A 20,145-nucleotide genomic window follows, 5' to 3' on the forward strand; every position below is an offset into this window, starting at 1 on the left:
GGTAACCTAATGAAAACATATGTTTTGGGAAGAAACAATTTCGTTACATATACGAAAGGGAGAAAGTGAAAACTTGAAAAAAGATAGACAAAATTAATAGACTAGCAGCGTACAGTTGAGATTGATTGAGTGATTTAAATCTGCAGGGTGCGTCGACACTTTAGGCCATTTTGCGCCCTTCAGTCAGACGTATTTAGGGGGTGGGTCCAGGGAGTCCGGACCCCCCCGAAAGATTTATCAAGTACTAAAATTAAATAATGAAAAATATATTCGTTTAGCCGTTGTTGTATAATTTCTTCTGAACGTATTGGAAGACAAGGATTATATTGGAATCATAGGGCTTTGAGGGACAGGAAGGACGTATTTAGGAGTGGTTCAGAGGTCCGGACCCCTCGGAAGACTTACCAAGTATTAAAATTAAGTAATGAAAATATTAGCATTTGTTGCATAATTGATGGTTATTAATTTCCTCTGAACTTATTTAATCAGAAACTTACTTTTCTCCAACTACATGGGACATCATTTTTGTTATTCGATAAATATTCAATTGTTCATCTATTTGACATTAATTTCTTTGCCAGAACACTTGTTTTCATGTAAATTATTCCGATCTTAACTAAAGGTAAGCTACGTAATGAATATGCGCTGTTATATCTCTAGTTTTATAGCTACAGTCTTTTTACCTAATCGTGTAATAATAATATAATATTAATTAATTTGATTTATAATTATTTTAATTTAAACATTATTATTATTCCTCAGACCCCCCCCCCCCCGATACATATTTCTAGATACGTGCCTGCGGCTTCAGTATAGATCCCCTTATCTAAAACCCTTAGCTTGAAATAAAAGAGGGGGTAAGATATCCTTGAATAAGTTAAAAAATGGAAGTTATAAAAGGATATGCATGGAGAAACACAACACTTTAAAAAAAGTAAGAAGAGTTAAGACCTACCTGAAAAACAGTGGAAGAGACCTGCTCTTCTCATAAATCTAAAAACATTGGCTAAAACACTGACATCGTCATCCAACATGGATGACAAATCGTTGGAATGGATAAAAACCCTCTCTGGGGTAATTAAAATTGTCACAATCAAGAAGAATGTGTCGAACACTTAAAACGTCACAACTACGGCTCAACGGAGGATACAGTCCTTGCAGCAAATGACGATGCGTTAGACGGCTATGTCCGATTCGGAGCCGCGTTAAGATCACTTCTTCTAGGCGCGAGGAACGCCAAGCACCAGTGACGTGCTTGATAGCTCGAAGCTTGTTCCCCCTTGTCGCATCCCACTCAGCTTGCCACATGTTAAGAATGGAACAACAAAAAGCATTCTGAAGGTCCCTAGCTGGCAGAAGGTGGACGAGAGAGATGCGCGAGTCATCTCCAAAACTATATCCAGACTATAACACTGATTGTATCATCTGCAAAATGTCATTAAACCAGCTTAAAGGTGACTTTTTTTACTGTGAATTTGCAAGAGCGAGGAGCGACGTTTTTCTATTTGTGTCGTGTTTTTGAAGGCTCAAATCCAAAGAAATTCTTCGGCAAATATAAGTTCGATGCATGTCTGACCTTGCCTATACTTAGAGCTGAATGGCTTCGGTGACAGATGCTCCTCGGCAGAGCCAAGCTCCTGCACGATACTGAATATGATGAATGCTCCGTGAGGGAAAACCGTTGGGCTGTGATTGATGAAGCTTCTGCAGAATTGTGCATCGTCCACTGCATCATCCAGGACGTGCTCCATTTCCATAAATTGTCTGTCGCAGCCAAAGAGCCTACCACGCCCGTTTGCGGCACCTCTGGGAACTGTAATGATTTGCTTCGCTCTTTAAGCTCTACCAACAACATGGCTGCTGCTGCTGCTGTATTGCTCGAAGCGCACTAGCGACTTATCGATAACTACTGAAATTTTAATAATAGTACGAATGACTCAATCGTAAGAAAAAGTTTTCTATTTCGAAGACTGCATACAACAGATTTTCAAGATCACAACAATATTCAATATATGAATATTAAAACTAGCATTTGTAATGTGAATACAACAGTATTCATACAAATAATGGTTTGTTAAATATATAGAATGAGCACATAACAATTACTTATGGTGTCGTATTTTAGATGTTTGTCGTAGGTTCATTCCTGTTCACTTAAAGTGGCACATTTTATTAGGTTAGGTTATTGAAGTTTGTGCCACTTTATCTGAACAGGAGTGTACAACAAACAAGTCTACAATTAAATGTAGTTGGTTCAGTCTCGATTCGCTTATCTGTGCATGAAGTGGACTTAAAACAAGAATTCAAACAAACAATTAGATATAATTATTTCGTCTATAATTATTCATATTTTCATACCTCTGTTTATATGTAAGTATTGGAGAAATTTTGTGTGCTGAAAGCAAACAAATAAATACATTGTTCCTTGTACTCACTACGTAGTGAAATTCTCAGATTCTAAAATCACGATTTTTAATGAGTCCCACCTAACTATTCTCTTTGCTGACACAGCTTACGTAAAACTCCTGCGAGTTCACAAATGATATAATTCCACATTGTGTAAATGTGCCTTTCAACTAGTCTCACAACATATTATTTTGTTAATATTTGTTAAATTTCATTCTATTCACGTTAGATTGTGTACGAAGTGTACACGTTACCCACTTGCGTTCAATCTCGAGTAATGTTTCGAACAACGATGTTGACAAAAACCACTTCGTATAACGTATTCGAGTTTATACAGAGAACGGCACATCCATATGGAATATAATACATTGGAAATTCTCATTATTTTACTGTAAGTCTCGTCTAATAAGATTGTTGTATGTGATCCCTGTAAAAATTGAATGTCAAATTAAGATGTGCAAATATTAAAGAATGAAGGTCCCCGTAATGTGTGGAGTAAGGCCACGCATAGCGCCAGTGAAGGGGGAGCATCGAGTGGGTAGAGCGAAGCAGTACGCGCTGCTGGGAAGGCTGGTAACAGCATTCGCTTTTTTCTCTCCACGAAATCCCGTTCGTTCTCACGCGCTCATTGATCTGTCTCGCGTCACTACTTGCGCAGAGACTTGTTTTCGTTTCCTTGCTCCAGAGATAACTGGAGAAAGTACAAGGTGGCCCGAAAAAAAGGTAACCGAAAGTAGAACCGTTGTATTGTGTGTTCGGTTAGGTTTTTTTGAGCCACTCTGTATATTTGTCTAAAGTTATTCCAAATTGCACCACAACATTTTGAAATGTCTTATATGATCTTTTTTCATTCGTCTGATGTACAGAGTACGTATATTAGAACACAGCCCAGTAGCAAATGAACGCAGGTTAACTTACTTGTATAAATACGCATGACTTAATTGTGGGAGCGAGGTTTGAAATGCCATATGGAAATGTATAATGCTTTTGGATACGTGAATGAATAACTGTTATATTTATTTATTGATCGATTTGCTTTATTTTACTTCGCTTTTTGTGCCACTTTTTGGCTAATTTGCGAAGATGAGATGAGTGATGGCATGATGAAATTGATGAATGGACACTCACCAACATCCATGCCCAAGCCGGGATTGGAAACCGGGACCGCTGGTGGCGTAGCGCGATTTGCTAACCACTCCGCCACGGGGGCCGGCTGATATATTTATTAAATGTGTGCATACTGCAATACTGCTTTATTAGTATTCGTGTATAACTTTACATGCACTATGAAAGTAAGTTACCTATATATACTATATAAAAATGGATGTGTGTGTGGGTGTGTATATTTGTTTGTTCCGGAATAATTCTCGAACGCCTGGACCAATTTCAACCAAACTTGGTACACGTATCACTTGCAATCTGGAAATAAATACTGTAGGGATAAGACACCCCTGGCACCCCTAGGGTTGGGGTGGGAAGGGGGACATGTAAAAATAATTGAGAACCACCCAAATTAAATTCCGCACAGACTGACATCCGTGACTCTATGCAATCCGCACAACGATAGTGTTTCTCTGGTTGTCTAACATTCAGGCTGTGTTGCGAATGGAATCCATAGTTTTCGTGACACTCCTAATGCGGTTCAACTCCAAGTTTATCACCTATCGGCATGGGGGTGAGAGGGGGTGAAAAAAATGCCAGAAATGACCTAGATTAATGTCGAATCCATAGTTTTCGAGTCGCTAAGCTAATTGGTGACATTCACGATCACATTTAAAATTAGTTACATTTTACACTATAGTTAGAATTTATTATTTTCCTGTCTAATACAAGATTGGGAAAAATAAATACCCGGGCAACGCCGGGTAATCAGCTAGTATTAAATAAATAAAAACTAACCAACTCTCTAGCATTTTAAAACCCGATGGTTTATGGCTGTAGCAACACACACCTTCCATCTATCTTTTCCTGGGCAAGATCAATTCAATCTTTATCATCCTTACCGATTTCCTTTGGGTTCATCTCAACGTTATCCTTCCTCGTCTTGGCCTTCCTACAGGTCTCTTAACATCAGGTTTCCCAACAAGAATCCTGTAAATTATTTTCCTCTCGCATTCATGCAACATGTCTTGCCCATCTAAGTCTTAAAATCAACAAGTGAATGGAATCTTCCCTTCAGTAGCTTTGGTAATTGTGCGTATGGAAATTATAACCGAGGAACATAACGATCATCAATTTGAGGCTGAGAAGCTGGTGTGCTCGGATTGGTGTCAAATGGAGTTTCTCCGACGGATTGGGTTCTCGGTTACAATTTGACGCCCAGCAGCGCATTTAATCCGCTCACACGTCTCCTGCTCCGGAGCGACGGTCTGTCTGCGCCCGACATCAGTGTTCGGCCACCGCGACGAGTCCCCTGTGTGGCGTCCATCGATCCGGGCCTTGGAGGACGCCGGTTGAATGCCTGAGCAAACAGATTCTCTTATGCCGCGTCACGAATCAAGTCACTCCATAAGCCTTGTCAACAGAAGAGGGATGAAAGGGTGAATGCGCGCTCAAGGTGAGAGAATTACCGTCGCCAGAGGAAGCCGTTCTGCAAAGCCCCGCTGGGGGGAGGGGGAGGGGGGGATGAGCCGCGGTCTAGATATTTCAATCGCGGGAGCCGCCTCTAAGTAACAGTCCGTATAAGGAGCTGTGATTTATCCTCGTACGCCCAACACCCCCCATAAAATTCTTCACAAGGGTTTGATTTCTGCTAAAGTCAGTGATAGGGGATTGCCTTACCGCCAGTGTCGGCGATTAGAGAGGAGGGGTGTGGTGGGACAGTTGCACCCCCACCTTTTGCCACCGCACTATGCTAAACGTTATCTACTGCACTAGCAGTACAGTAGTGATAATTATTATTATTATTTATCTAAATATCTAAATTATCTAAACAATTAAGCCAAAAAACATTTTATTGAGAATAATATTTATACGTATGTTATGCATTTTTCGTTGGAATTTTTACATATTAGATCTCCCGTGTGTGCCAAATCATTTTTGTTTGTTGTTTTTATCTTCTTTTATTTTTATAACGAATAATAAATGGATATACCTGTTGTATTCCGTTATTTATAAAGTCACATATAACTCCATAAAGCACCTAGACACAACTACTCTGATATAAGTTGACCAATATCTGGCAGCCATTGGTGAAATGCAGTGCGGGGAAAGTCCTTCGTCAGTAACTAGGGAATATGGAATTTGGAGAGAATAAATAATTTTTCAACGTGAGAAAAATTCTGACTCAGCAAGCGATCACCCAGCTGTAACGTAGTTTCTGTCGTAGCTGCAGTTTCTGTCGACGCAACCCCGTTAACCTTTAATTAATGCACTTACCAGAGTGCATTCCGATGCAGATGGGTTGGTAATTGCATTGATAACATAATTAGCTGTGAGACACGGAAGCGTGCTGCAGCTATTTTCATCGTTAGTACGACGCAGTGACGAGGCCAGAAGGTTGGGAAGAAGCGGGGGGCGGTTGAACCTTCCGCCACTCGTAACGCCCGCCTTCATATAAGACAACATCCATAAATAAATTGTATTTTATCCCGAATATGCATTTTGGTATTAGCGGTATTATATGTAGGTCTTATTGTAATTTCTTATTTAGCATGGCTTTTCTGCCACTTTATGGGCTAATCGTGACGTGATGATAAACACACACACACACACACACACACACACACACACACACACAAAACATGTCCCGCCAGGACTCAAACCTGGGTCCATCGGTTCAGGCATCGTGAGTGCAGCACTGCGTCGTGCCCTCGGCCAAAGAAACGACGGAAATGTGAGAGGGTCTTAAGTTGCGTGTATCTTACTTTGTTCTTTCCATGCTACACTAAATGGCAATGGGTAGGCCTGTTTTCCACTCGTATCGAGTCGAGATAAGACCAGACTTGGTCAGGACTGTCCTCTCTAAGTTTTTGAGTGCTTGTCTCGTTTTCGTCTCGAATTTCGAAATATTTGCATAGTATAAACGAAAGAGCGTGTCAGCGCACAAATTATCATAGAGTTTAGATATCATGAAGGCAAAGAACTATTTTTAAATAACGTTTTACTGTTTGACGTTACGACGCTACGGCCTATCGAAAAGCTGAACGAAATCATGAAAAAAGTATGCAACCACGCAGTACAGGCCTACAATTACCAATATGAATCGACTTTGTGATGACTTTAAGAAACTGTAAAAAATCAATGTCACCGGTGGACACGCAGACTACATTTTTTATATTAAAGTAACTATTCTACTGATAGTTAAGCAACATTTTTCTTACAGTTTCTGTGCAATGAATTATGAAACTTAAAACTGTTGATTATATATATATTTGTGTATAAATTAAGATCTTCCTCCCGCTATTAGTCTTCAACGATTTCGCACCCTGGTTCAAAAGTAAATTTTCTTAATGCATTAGTTACAATTAATAGCGTAGCCACAGGTACATTGTAAGTTATTATTTCATTACTATTTTTCCAAATGTCCAACACATTCGTCTTTTATCAACGGCTAGCCCCTACCGAAAAAAATCTCGCCACGCCCCTGCCTAGAAGTTCACAAGCATGGTGATATTGTAATGTTCTGTGTTTTGTCGTGCAAAGAAACAGTTTGCGTATTTACAATGTATGCATTTTCTTTTCTTCTCGCAGGTGTCGGAGGAAAGAATGGAGGCAGGACCTTCCAGCAACGAGCGTCATCATCACATTCCACAACGAAGCGAGATCCACCCTCCTTCGCACGGTCGTCAGGTAGGTGCTCATTTCCCGCTCTTTTTTCCTGCCATCTTTGGAACAACTGACTTACTTACATCGGGAGCGAGACCGTAATTTGTCTCCTGCCGCGGATTCCTGTTTTTGCCACCCGGTTTGTTTTGTCGCTGTCGCGATGTCTGATCCGAGCCTGGTTTCCATCTTGTTTTTCCAACCAGAACCTTCTGCTGGCTGTAATGGACACGCTTTCTTTGGCTCAGGCAAGATGGAGGGATAATTTGCACGTAGGAAGAAGAGTTTCAGGGGTTAGAAGGAAAAAAAAGCTTCTCATTCCAACTATATTTTTCACCATTAATATACCCACAGTCACCTTTATTACCTGCACAATAGCATGGCGTACCAACTTCTACTTTGCAACACACGTGAAAGCATGCTAAGGAACCTCCGTGGACTGCAATTACGTATATGCGTGGTAATATGTGATATATATGCGTCGTTTCTTTTCACCCTACTCAGCATTTACTTACAGTGACATGACCGTAGGTGTATTGTGGTTCATCTTTCCTACAGGCCAGAGAAGGTTTCTTATTGTTCGGTTCCCGCCACTCGAAGGTTTGCTAGAAAACTTGGTGGCTATCACGTGAGTGCTTCCATCCACTGAGAGGAGCCCTGGAGACAGCACGTGCTTTGTTCTCTTCCAACCAGAGCTCGCCGTTCCCTTTGCGAGGGGAATTGGGTGCTTGTGTGTGCCACATTTATAACGGAGGCAAGAAGAAAGCAACCCGCACGTAGGAAACTGTTTTTCAGATGGCGAGAGGAAAATAATGTAATCTCTAAGGGTTTTGAAAGTATTAACTTGCTCTTTGGAAGGACTATTACAGCAGACCTGACAGTGGCGGGAACCGTACCAGGTAAACCTTCCGCAGCCCTATATAAGTATAATATATATCGTCCAGTCCACTTACCAGTAATATTTACATAGCAAAAGTGTTCTCTTTTTTGCCTGCATATGTATTATGGGATTTTATGAGGAACATGTGTTATATTGAAAACTTTCTTAAACCAGTTCAAATAATACAAATATGACTCGAAAAGTGCTCCTACTCTTAAAGCCAATTGGATTCGGACCTGGTTGTCAAAAGATCTTCACACATTTAAAACTATTCGCTGATCGTCTATGGAGTAAGTCTGAACTCCAGTTTTCATTTTTTCCCTTATTGTTTGAATTTCTCATTTGATATACACGTGTACTTGTTTAGCTGTTCAGCTTGCGGGGAAAGAAATACCATTATGCGTACAGAATAGACTAGAAGGTTTAATAAATAATTATGTAAAAAAAAAAAAAATAAATAAATAAAATAATTAAAAAATGTCTTCCTTCATTCGTCTGTCTGACACAATTCTTAAAGCAATGCGCATCCTGCGATGTAAATTTGTGGATATGAGCGCGTGTGTATGGAAGTACTCATCAGGTTTTTTTTTCTGGGACACGCGTCTGGCTAGATACAATACAAAATAGTGTAACAAGCACTTACTTTTAAAAAAGAAACCTTCGCCCTCCGAAAAACGTGGGCTCGTCATTGCTTATAAGCAGTGAATACACACAGGGGCGTATTTAATGGGGGGGTTTAACGGGTCCAAACCCCAAATTATGGTTCAGTAAAATTACCAGATTACCTGTTCCATCCGCTTGTTCATAAAAATTTCTTCGGACTTATCTTCCTAAATTCGAGATGTATAGGACGGGATACGGAAATTGTCTGATAGGTTCGGAATGTCTGAGATAAGAAACTGCATTGGGACTGTCAAATCAGTTATATATTTTTTTCCCTCGAGTCTTCTTAAAGGAATTTGGTTTTTAGAAACGCAATGCAAGAAAACCAGAGAAACACCGTAACATTCTCAAGTTGTTTGACACAAGATAAACAGAAAAGTATAAATACTAAGTAGCTAACTTGTGGAAATGTAGAGAAATATTTAGCAAGCTCTTCAGTTTCTTCACTGTGTAGCCTATGGGGAGTTTGAACATCTCCACTTGTTCTAACCAAATTGTTTCCATGCAGTGCAAGATTATGTTGGGCACCTCAAAAGGTGGACTGTTCAGTACTGTGAAGATGTCAGTATTCTAATATATATATATATATATATATATACACACACACATACATACAAGGTGTCTCATAAGTAATAACGCAAACTGACACAGGTGAAAGTTATATATATATATATATATATATATATATATATATATATATATATATATATATAACAAAAACTAAGAGTTCTGAGAACTTTAATCCAAAGCAGAGAAACTTAGAGACCATGATGAAGAAACAAAGAGACCTAGAACACTCAGCAGTCAAATCTGAAGGAACAATGCACCAGCTGAGAGCACAAGAGAATATTACAAGGTAAACCTTCGTTGTCCATTCTATAGTAGAATTGAATTCGCGTTTCTCTGAACACAGTCAACACATTGCAAAATTACAACTTATTCCAAAAATGTGAAATGGCTATCCCTCATTCATTGGAAGTGTGTGTCAAAATGTTGGATGGGCTGGTTGATAGATTGGATTTTGATAGCCTCATCATACTTAGGCCTGCTATACGTCTTGGATTTTCCGGGACAATCCCGGAATGATATAATTTGTCCTGGTGTCCCGAATAGTTTCTTCGTGATGCACAAATGTCCTGGAATCGGGTGGCAAAGAAGAAATGATTAAAACAATACTTTCCTCAACTTTATTTAAATTTAAATGCGTAATATTAAAATGCTCATTTAGGCCTAACCCCGATGGCGCAGTGGTAGCGTCGCTTCCTTGTAATCAAGGGGTCCCGGGTTCGATACCCGGTGGAGGCACAAGTGGTTCGGATTCCACTTTAAACTGTAGGTCCAGTCCCAATTAGCCTTACTGTGCATAAAGTGGACATAAAACACCAAGTCAATCAAAAATCAATCAATAAAATGCTCATTTTACTAAACAATCTAACTGTACATTGAACCGCTCCCTCTCGATAATACAAGAGTTATTGAGTTACAAGAAAATGCTTCAAAGATATTTGACTTCACGACAGCGCCGCCGGCCGCTAGCAGCACTGAATTTCAGTTGCAAATCTCTTCCATTGCATAGTAAGCTGCTTACTGTAAACAGTCAGTGCTTGGATGCCCGCACTGTTCAGTCCGCAGTCCTCAAATAAAGTTTCGACATTGTGAGATGGGCACCGAAAAGGAATTGCAAGATTAATGATATACTTCGAAGTGGATTTCTCTTTTTTTTTTTAAAAAAAAAAAAGAAGTGTAAAGAATATAATAATGAATATGCTCATACACGCAACTTTGTCCGGTCCAGCACTCCCCCCCCCCCCTTCGCTCCACAACAAGCTTCCGGTCAGGAGTGTCCCGGATTTTCACTTATGAAATACACCAACCCTAATCATATCGTATCGATTGTATTTTATTTAAACCTTCTCTGGAAGCTTCATATTGACCAGGGTATTTACTTGTTTACACCAGTCGTCTACCTTCTGTGGTATTTCAATATTGCACAGTTAAGCGTTAAGCAAAACTTCCTGATGTGTTGAGGAAACATTAGTTTGATCAGGAAAATAGGTGGCCAGCTGTTTGCAATAAACAGGTAGAAAACTCACGATTCGGGATGGAGGAAGAGCTCCATGGCCTGGGTTCTTAGAGGGTAGACAGGCTGGGAGAGAACGGACTTTTGATTTGGATTTGAAAGAGAGGAGAGGCTGAGAGAGGACAGGAGAGGTCAGAGTGTCGCTGGCCAACAAGCAACGAAGTTCAAAGAGAGTTTAGATAAATTGTATTCTACGTTTTTAAATTCATCATTATCATTCTTCAGATAGACAGGTATTTATCCAACCAACATGCATGATTCAGGTTTGAAGGTTCATAAAACCGAATGACTGACGGTGACCATTGTCTTTTCTAGTTGCTTAGAGATTCTATTTTAGATTTGCCTTTCGCAGCCAAGCATTTAGACTTGTCATCTTAATGACAAGTGCTCTCATCATTTATGAGGATGAATGATGAATAAGCTACATCACCCATTCATTTATTGTGGGAGTGGTAGGTTTCGATTCCATCATTCAGTAGAACGATACCAAAAGTTCAACCCCCCCCCCCCCTTTTACGTGAGCTATATATATGTCCATGTATACACGTCGATGTAACACATTATTGCATTCCATTTCCATTAATTGACGGATTAATGACCTCCTCAAAAATGAGACTGTAGTTTCTGATCATCCCTCACACTGTACCCACTCGTGAAATAAAAGACTTCTCTCACATGGACGTCCGGAAGTGGGCAAGGAGTCAGGGGCCCCTGGAAAAATTAATGTTCACACACATCATTTTTTTCTCAGCCACAGTAATTTATGTTGATTTTTAGAAGGTAATCGTAGCCTTGTAATCCAGGAGTCCCATGTCCGATGCCCTTTGGAGTGGTTCGGACCTTGCTTTCATAAGATACCATGCAGGCTGAAAGTAGCACGTTAGGTTTTCCAAGTCTCACATTAGCCCCGTCTAGTTCACTGCACTTTTTGAAACTAGGTGTAATGCAGGTGTATCCCGGTGTCAGCCTGGTGCATGGAAATGACGTTGAACCAAGTAGACGAAAGCGGTGTTCAAGTTCAGAAGATTCAACAAATGCCTGTCTGCTGCTTTAAACGTTCATTTGATTAGTTAGCACGCACCACTGACCATGCACCACAAATTACACCGCTCGAGAACGTAGTGAAAATGGTGCAGACACAAAATACACTACTTGACACCAAAAAGTGCAGCAAACTAGACGGGGATATTATTTTCTTGAAGGAACAAAGACGGTTACAAGATTTTTTCTATGGGGACAAACGAGGCATATGTTCTCTGACAATAGTGTTGCCTACACAAAAAACACTCTTTCAGTTTGAAGTTATCATGTTTCTGCACCGTTACCATTACACCATGAGGAATGCCCCTCGAGCTCGTAGGGTGTTAAAGGTGACAGAATTTCAGTTACTTGTGAAACGTGGTTACCGTTCGAAACTCTTATTTTTTTGCAGACTGAAGAGGAACTTGATGTTGCACAAACACTTTCTAGTCTCTCGTTGTTATTAGATGATTTGGAGTTTGACCATCTGAAGAAAGTCATCTTGAGTCATTAACAGCACAAATAGTCAATGAAAGGAAACTTGTTTTGAATGACTTGTGCAATCCTTTTGCCAGTGAAAGTAGAATAGCATTTTCAGGAAAGAGGAAGCTTTTTGTGTTGGCTGCTCACTTGGAGTATTTGATTTCGCGCAGTCGTTCCCATCCAACCATTAAGCGTGAAGAAAACTGTTCCGCCATGATTCTTCCCGTGTTTAGATTGTCTTTTGTTTGTGCTGGTGGAAAAGAAGAGCCGAGTGGCCATGTTTCCGAGCTCCGAACCGCGAAGCACATTCACTCACGTACTTTGTGTGTAAATTCCATGTCTCTTCGCGCATGAGGCGACTTCAACATATGTAGCAAAGTGCCAGAAGCGCCGTTAGGTGCAGGCTGCATTGTAGGCGTACACGTCATGTGCATTATGTGTGCATTGGTTTGAGCTCGGTGATTGAACAACGATGCCATTACGGGTGAAAGTATCTGAAGTGAGTGTTGGGTGATCCTCGTGGGACAAGGAGTTTATTTTTTACACAGCAGCGTACAGTGGCGACGATTGGGTTCCAAAACTGAGGGGCCAATGTGCCAAAACTGGGGGGGGGGGGGGGCAAGAACAGTTTACTTTCCATTGATACATAAGGTTTAGCATAGTGTGGGAGCAAAAGTGGCAAAACGTGGAGGAGGGGCAGGCGCCCCCCTCGTCCCCCCATATCGCCGCCACTGGCAGCATACAGTGGTTCTGAACATACAGAAGAAGGGGAAAGAACCAGACTTAAGTGTCCGAATGTGGATACAACGTACCACAGCAAATGTCGCACTTTTTGCACTAAGACTTTCCTTGGGCTCGCTTTAGACGAAAGCATTTCCTGTAACATTTTTGCTAGCGTGAATGCTACGTAAATTCTTCCAAAAATCTTGATAGTACTTTACACGGAAGCATTTCATGTAAAATTTCGGTAACCTTTTGCGATTACAATGTGTAATACAGCACGAAACGCTCATCGAGTTACACCATCTATGGTGAGTTCACGATGTTTACAATTGAAACAACTAAAATATTCTTCCATACGTGTACAGTAAATGCTATAAAGCATGTATTTAAGCAGCGTCATTGATTTGTACCTAAGACCATTTAATACGAAACCTTATTCCTCTCGGTTGAACAGTTATCGGCTTTAAAAAATGTGAAACTACAGCGGAATCTGTTGCATTTGAAACACCTATGCCGTCAACGCTTGCTACTATCGCCCGCCGTGCGGTTGTACCAGGGTGCGAAATCACTGTTCGTTCAAAATTCTATTGCAAGTTGAATATTTTAATTTTCTGCTAATGCTTTGAACGGTGACTTTGAGTGACTAAGGGGGGGGGGGGGGCAAAAATTAAGAGACATTAAGAAGATAATAGTTTCCGATATAAAATTCACATCTAAATGCTATTACATTTTTATTTATAAATTTATATACTTTGCGGTAGCTGACGAAAGGTGAAGAGAAATGAAGAAGAATTGACAAGCCGAACTAATTTCTGTGTTCGTAGAGATGATGCTCTTTTTGTTGTTCGTTGTTCTTGTGTGTTTTCAATAATGTTCCAGTAAAGTTTATGCAACTTCAAGAATAATTGTTTATCTTTGTTGTTAGAACAAAAACTCTCTCTCCCCGGAAAAGTTTGGTGTGGAGGAAATTTTAGGACAAGATGGTTGTTGGATTGGAATTCCCCCCTGTCCCCCCAGGATTTCGCACCCTGGCGCTGTACTGACAGATACAAATCCACACAAGTAAAACAGCAACAGTAAAAATCGGGAAAAAATCAGGGCTGGCTTGTTATCTCTGTTTTTAGAGCAATGGCACGGTATACCAGATACCTTGGTTCAAATCCTGATCCCGGCTGCATCTTTTGCTTGTACATCTCCTGTGTGTGCTGGACAAATTATTATTCAATTGTGTTTTGTATCTTGTCCTCGTGTGCTTGCAATTTGAAACATTTATTTATCCTTTACACGAAATATTATTTTGGTCATTTCATAATGGCACGTCTCATTTGCCAATCTTGCATGCTGGTTTAACATATCATGCCAATCTGACCTTCCTGAGCGTATGGCATGATGCGTGGGAACCACGGTGCACAAACTGTCATGTCGTCTGAACATGCTGTTGTCTGCTCTGCTGAACGTGAAACAAAATACACACGGTCTAATCACATTGCGGACATAATTATGTACATGACTGGCAATAATGAATACCACGGTACGAATATCATATTTTCAATTCCAGGTAAAAGCATTTCGAGTTCATTAACTCGCCAGTTTATGTATATTTAACCACCAGCGAACGTTTTTGTTTCCAGTAATTGAAGAGAGTGTGTTATGTGCCCTCTGATGTGTGTGTATTGTCTATTAGATTGAACCTAATTTGTTTGTATTTTTCTGCCAATTTTAGCTAATGAACATGATGAGAATTAATGAAAATTAGATATAATTGATAAGGGACACTCGCAGAATGAACACCCATGCGCAGCCCAGGATTCCATCCTGGAACCCATCGTTAGTTTATCAATCAAAAAGCTCGGCCATCGAGACTGCGTAACCTATTTAAAATATGATCCCCATGCATCGATTGTGTTAGTAACATCGTGTACTTCTCATGAATACTGAGTGTTTTATAGTATAGTATTAATTCCATTATTGGTATTAATACTTACACGTCAGAGTTAATAATACCTCACTATCTAAAACATTACATACCGTCAAACTTCGTCTTTGAGGGTAACTTCGTCATGAGACAGATAGATGCGAGGCATGTGAAGATGATGACTGTGTTTTTTTACCGAAACACCTTGCTCTTTGTTTCCTTATGATTAGGGACATTGAATTTTCGCGATGCGCGAAATCGCGAAATGTGAAAAAAAAATATGCAATTTTGAATATTCTGGACGTAATTACACCCCCAATGATGAAATATGCATGAGTTTTATTCGCGAAGTAATGCGAAATGTGTGCTTTTCCACGAAATGAACGCTTTTTCGCGAAATAACCGTGAAATATCATCAAATTAAGTAGAAAACACGCAAAAACCGGCAATCAGGGTTGTGCGCGCAAACGGTCGATTTGTAACGAAACGTTTGCCTAAAGTTTCCTACCACTTACAGCTGAAGAACGTTTTATCTTCGATCACATCAGGAAGACGCTGCAAATTGGGATTTTCCATGGACATAATCTCAGTTCGAAAACTTCGCTCCCTGTCAAGCTGCATTCCTTTCTTCCCCCGAATATCTACTCAACTTCCAGTTTCATTGAACTTGCTAGCTGTAGCAGCGATAAAATTAGTCTGGTTTTTTCCACCGCTGGTATATACCGCTGATCTAACATTTTATTTACCGCTCTCCTCAGTTTTTATTTACCATAAATTTGTCTCCCTGCTTATGATATATGTGCTGAACTTGTTTTGTTGTCAAACACGTTGTAAGATTTCAATGTTCAAAAACCAATAAAAAATTAAAATATAAAATAAGAATAATAACAAACTAACTCTCTAGCCTTCTTAAACCCGAAGGTTCATGGCTGCAGCAAAACAAACCTTCCAAATGTCCCTATCCCGAGAAACATCTATATACTCTTATTCCATACCTACCAATTTTCTTTAGGTCCATCTCAACATTATCCTTCCATCTTCGTCTTGGTTTTTCTACTGGTCTCTTACCACCAGGTCTCCCAACAAGAATACTGTAAACTCTTCTTTCCTCTCCCATTCGTGCCACATGGCCTGCCCACTTAAGTCTTCTTGATTTAATCATTCTAATAATATTTGGACATGAATTTAAATTATGTACGTCTAAATTATGTAACCTTCTCCACTCACCTGTTTCCTCATCCCTTTCAGACCCAAATATTTTCCTAAGGATCTTATTTTCAGATACTCTCAATTTATGTTCCTCTTTTAATGTAAGGGACCAAATTTCACATCAATATAATATTTCAGGCAAAATTACTGTTTTGTACATTTTCAACTTTAGTTTCTTAGATATTAAACGAGAAGACAAAAGTTTTTTGATTATAAAAGTAACACGCATTTCCTGAATTAAGCTTATTTCCTCTTTAATATAATTTTCATCTGTTAGTATTACTCCTAAGTTCTTGAATTTGGAAACTGGTTCAAACGAGTTGTTATCAATAATTAGATTTTGATTATTACCTAACTCTTGGTTTCGGCCTGTAATCATATATTTAGTTTTCTCTTTGCTAACTTCCAAACCTATATCTTTAGCTGCTTTGAAAAATATTTTAGCATTATTCTTAATTGTATTTACATCATCCCCCAGTAAGTCTACATCATCTGCATATGCTAACAGCTGAGTCACACCGTTTCATTTTAGTCCTTCGTTAGTTTCTTTTAACTTCCTAACAGCGTATTCTAAGGCAAAATTAAAGAGCAATGGAGATAATGCATCTCCTTGTTTTAAACCATCATAAATTGTAAATTTGTCAGACATATTAATATACCCACACGAATATTACTTTCTGTTTCACTGGTGCTTACTTTTATCATATTAACAAGCTTCTTAGGTATTCGAAACTCTACTAATATATTATATAATTTATCTCTTTTAACTGAATCATACGCTTTTTTAAAATCAATGAATAGCTGATGGACATTTTGATTATATTCCCACTTTTTCTCACGTGTGTGTCTGATGTGAAAATTTTGATCTGTTACGTTTAGATCCACATTGATAATCACCTATAATTTCATTAGCATATGGGGTTAGTCTTGCTAAAATAATGTTAGATAATATTTTATACGTTGTTGAGAGTAGAGGAATTCCATGGTAATTATTGCAGTTCATTTTATCACATTTTTTTTAACAGGAATAATTATGGATTCTTCTTTATTCCATATTAAACAAATTAATTTATGAATTTGACATATTAACGAATTCCCACCATATTTAATTAACTCAGCTGGTATTAAATCAATGCCAGGTGCTTTGCTATTCTTTAGCCTTTTAATAGCATATTTAACTTCAGTCAAGTTAGGTTCTGGAACTAAAGGTTCTGCTGTGTGTACTTCATTTACTTCTGATTTATCTCCTACATGACCATTTAAAATAAGAATAATAGACCCATAAACGTCACTACTTTGACAAGAGGATATATTTTGCAATTCATACCATTTTGCGTGACGATCTCACCTCTTCATGAGGGTAATTTTAACCTGATAGGAACGTAAACAGAGATGACGAAGTAACCACATTTTCTGGGGTAACTTCGTCACGAAAATGCTGACGTATTTGCCCCTCCCCCCTAATATTTTGGAATTTCTTTGGTATTACTGCAGTACATTTGTAAAGAACAAAGTGTTCCTCACGTATAATATTCGTGTTGTCACGCCACGGATTTTGCAGGGCACATGAGAATATGCCAAAATCTGTACGAAGTACAGAACTCTAACAAAGACCCTTCTTAACATTCATACATTCATAGAATAGTGATAATGACTATACCTCATCTCATTCATAAACACTAATGTACACAACGTATCATAACAAAACATTACCCAACCAATTACCCACTTATGTAATTTTGTATCTGTACTCATAAATATTATTAATGTTAACCACTAACACACATTTACCTCCTATTATTACTAACCTTTATTTTAATCTTACTTATCTCCTCGTAGAATGCTATAAAACCAACTTTGTTCACGAAAACCGAAGAAATTTGCTTCTTCACACTGGGACGTTCATGCCAATGTCGCAGTGAATTACTGTACACAAAAGTGAAGGAAAATAAAGGATGAATCAAAGAAAACCAGGGCAATCCCTTAAAAAAAAAGTCGCGGAACTAACGCCCTGGGTTAATTGTCAGGTACCAGGGCATAAGCACATACCTCCGAAAGTATGAGGGTGGAGGAGGACATATTTTGGGGGTCTCCCCCTCTTATTATTAGTTTTATAGTACAGGCTGCTCATAAAGTCCCAGTTCACTTAACATTGCTCAAGAAACCGAAGCAGCCCTGGTTTTGCCCGATTTTTCGCTTCCCCCGTTTTTGCCTATGTGGACTTGTCTGTCAGTGAAATACTTCACATGTCCCTCCCTCTCATACCTAGAAACATATTTTCATCTGAATGTACTTAGAAATGTTTCTGTGTTTGTACAGTATGTGATATTCATTTCCTTCCAGATAAAAGCCCAGAGGTTGTACGTATCATACAAAGCTTAATTGTGGGCAATCTGTGGGCATTGCCCGGGTATTTATTTATCCAAATCTTCTATTAGACAGGAATAATGAATTCTAACTATAGTGTAAAATGAACTTGGAGTTGAACGGCATTGGGAGTGTCAGTATTCATCTCAGCGGCCTCGAAAACTATGGATTCCACACTAATATCGGTCGTTTTAGATTATTTTTACATGTCACCCCCTTCCCACCCCCAGCCCTATGGGTGCCAGGGGTGTCTTACCCCCACATTATTTCTTTCGAGATTGCAAGTGATACGTGTAACAAGTTTGGTTGAAATCGCTCCAGGCGCTCCACCCCCCCCACACACACATCCATATATATATATATATATATATATATATATATATATTATAATGTACATACGCTAGATTACAAAGTGTACGATAAGACAAAACATGAATAAAAGTAAGTTGACGAGAAGAATGCATAATAAAAGCAAAGAATAAAAAAATAATACAATTGTAATTGTTTGTATCTTTCGGACTGATGAGCTATTAACAATCATCATCTCTGCTCCCTTCCCCTTTTTGCCTATACGAGATCGAAGGACTGTAAGTGCTGAGTGGTATACAACAATTTGTTTGCCAGAGGTCATCAATGAATTGCGTAAAACAAACCCATTTGTTTGCTAGAGGTCATCAATGAATTGTGTCAAACAAACCCAAATCGTCGGATTATTCTTCACCACGACAATGCCAGTTCCCACTCAGCACACCAAACTCTTGATTTTTTGTCCAGTAAAAATGTCGAATGAATGACTTCGTACTCACCTGATTTATTACCTAATGACTTCTTTTTGTTTCCACACATGAAAAATAAGATGCGTGGTGAGCGATTTCTGTCGCCTGAGGCAGCTGTTTATGCATTCCGAACAGCGGTTTCTGAGGTATCAGCTTCAGAGTGGAATAAATGCTTTCAAAATTGATTTGAGCGTATGCAAAAGTGTATCGATCTTAAGGATGAATACTTTGAAAAGCAATAAAGCCATTCCCAGAATTTCACGTCTGTTTTCATATTGATTTGCAGAAACTTTTCTAGCAGCCCTCGTAGCTGTGGCACTGAGCAATTTTCGCTGACACCCTGCAGTGCCCGCCTTCGCAACTTCCAGATAGTATGCAAAGGAGAGTCCATGTTATTCATGCCTTCTGCCCTTGAGCCCTGCCTGATCGCAGTTGCTACAGGTAGCATTGTCGTGGCAATGACATCCTTTGCACCTCCCCCCCCCTTTTCGTTGCTTAACGGGTGGTAATTTTTCGGTCATCACGATTCCTCGGCACCCCCGCACCACAAATGGCACGACCATCGAGGCCCTCAAGTTTATATTGTATCCAACCCCAAGTAGGAACCAGGCACGCTCTCTTCTGTACATACAGGCTATCTTTTGACATTCAGCCTTAATCTATTGTTTCCTGATATCCATTGTACAGGGTTAGCCTAAAAGAAATAGACAGTTTAAACGCTTTGTAAATTGAAATTTTGTTTGTTACATCAGAAAGCATTTAGTACGGTTGTATAGAGAAAGTCTTCAAGTTTACGACTCCCACTTTTTGTTTATTTTCATGACGTCAGCATCACATGAGGACCCTTGACGTCAGTCAA

The 20,145-nt window shown here is 39.3% G+C and overlaps 1 protein-coding gene across 1 annotated transcript in view; it reads left to right on the top strand.

Annotated features, from left to right (window-relative positions):
* The window catches only part of Pgant2 (polypeptide N-acetylgalactosaminyltransferase 2), a 521,273-nt gene that overhangs the window by 402,608 nt on the left and 98,520 nt on the right, over nt 1-20,145 (top strand). The window contains exon 3 of the mRNA XM_083125241.1: nt 7,099-7,197. Coding sequence (XP_082981367.1) covers nt 7,099-7,197 — 99 coding nt within the window. The remainder of the gene's footprint in view (nt 1-7,098; nt 7,198-20,145) is intronic.

The sequence above is a fragment of the Lepisma saccharinum genome, chromosome 7, assembly GCF_977018435.1.
Source record: "Lepisma saccharinum chromosome 7, izLepSacc3.1, whole genome shotgun sequence".
NCBI classification, from domain to species: Eukaryota; Metazoa; Arthropoda; class Insecta; order Zygentoma; family Lepismatidae; genus Lepisma; species Lepisma saccharinum.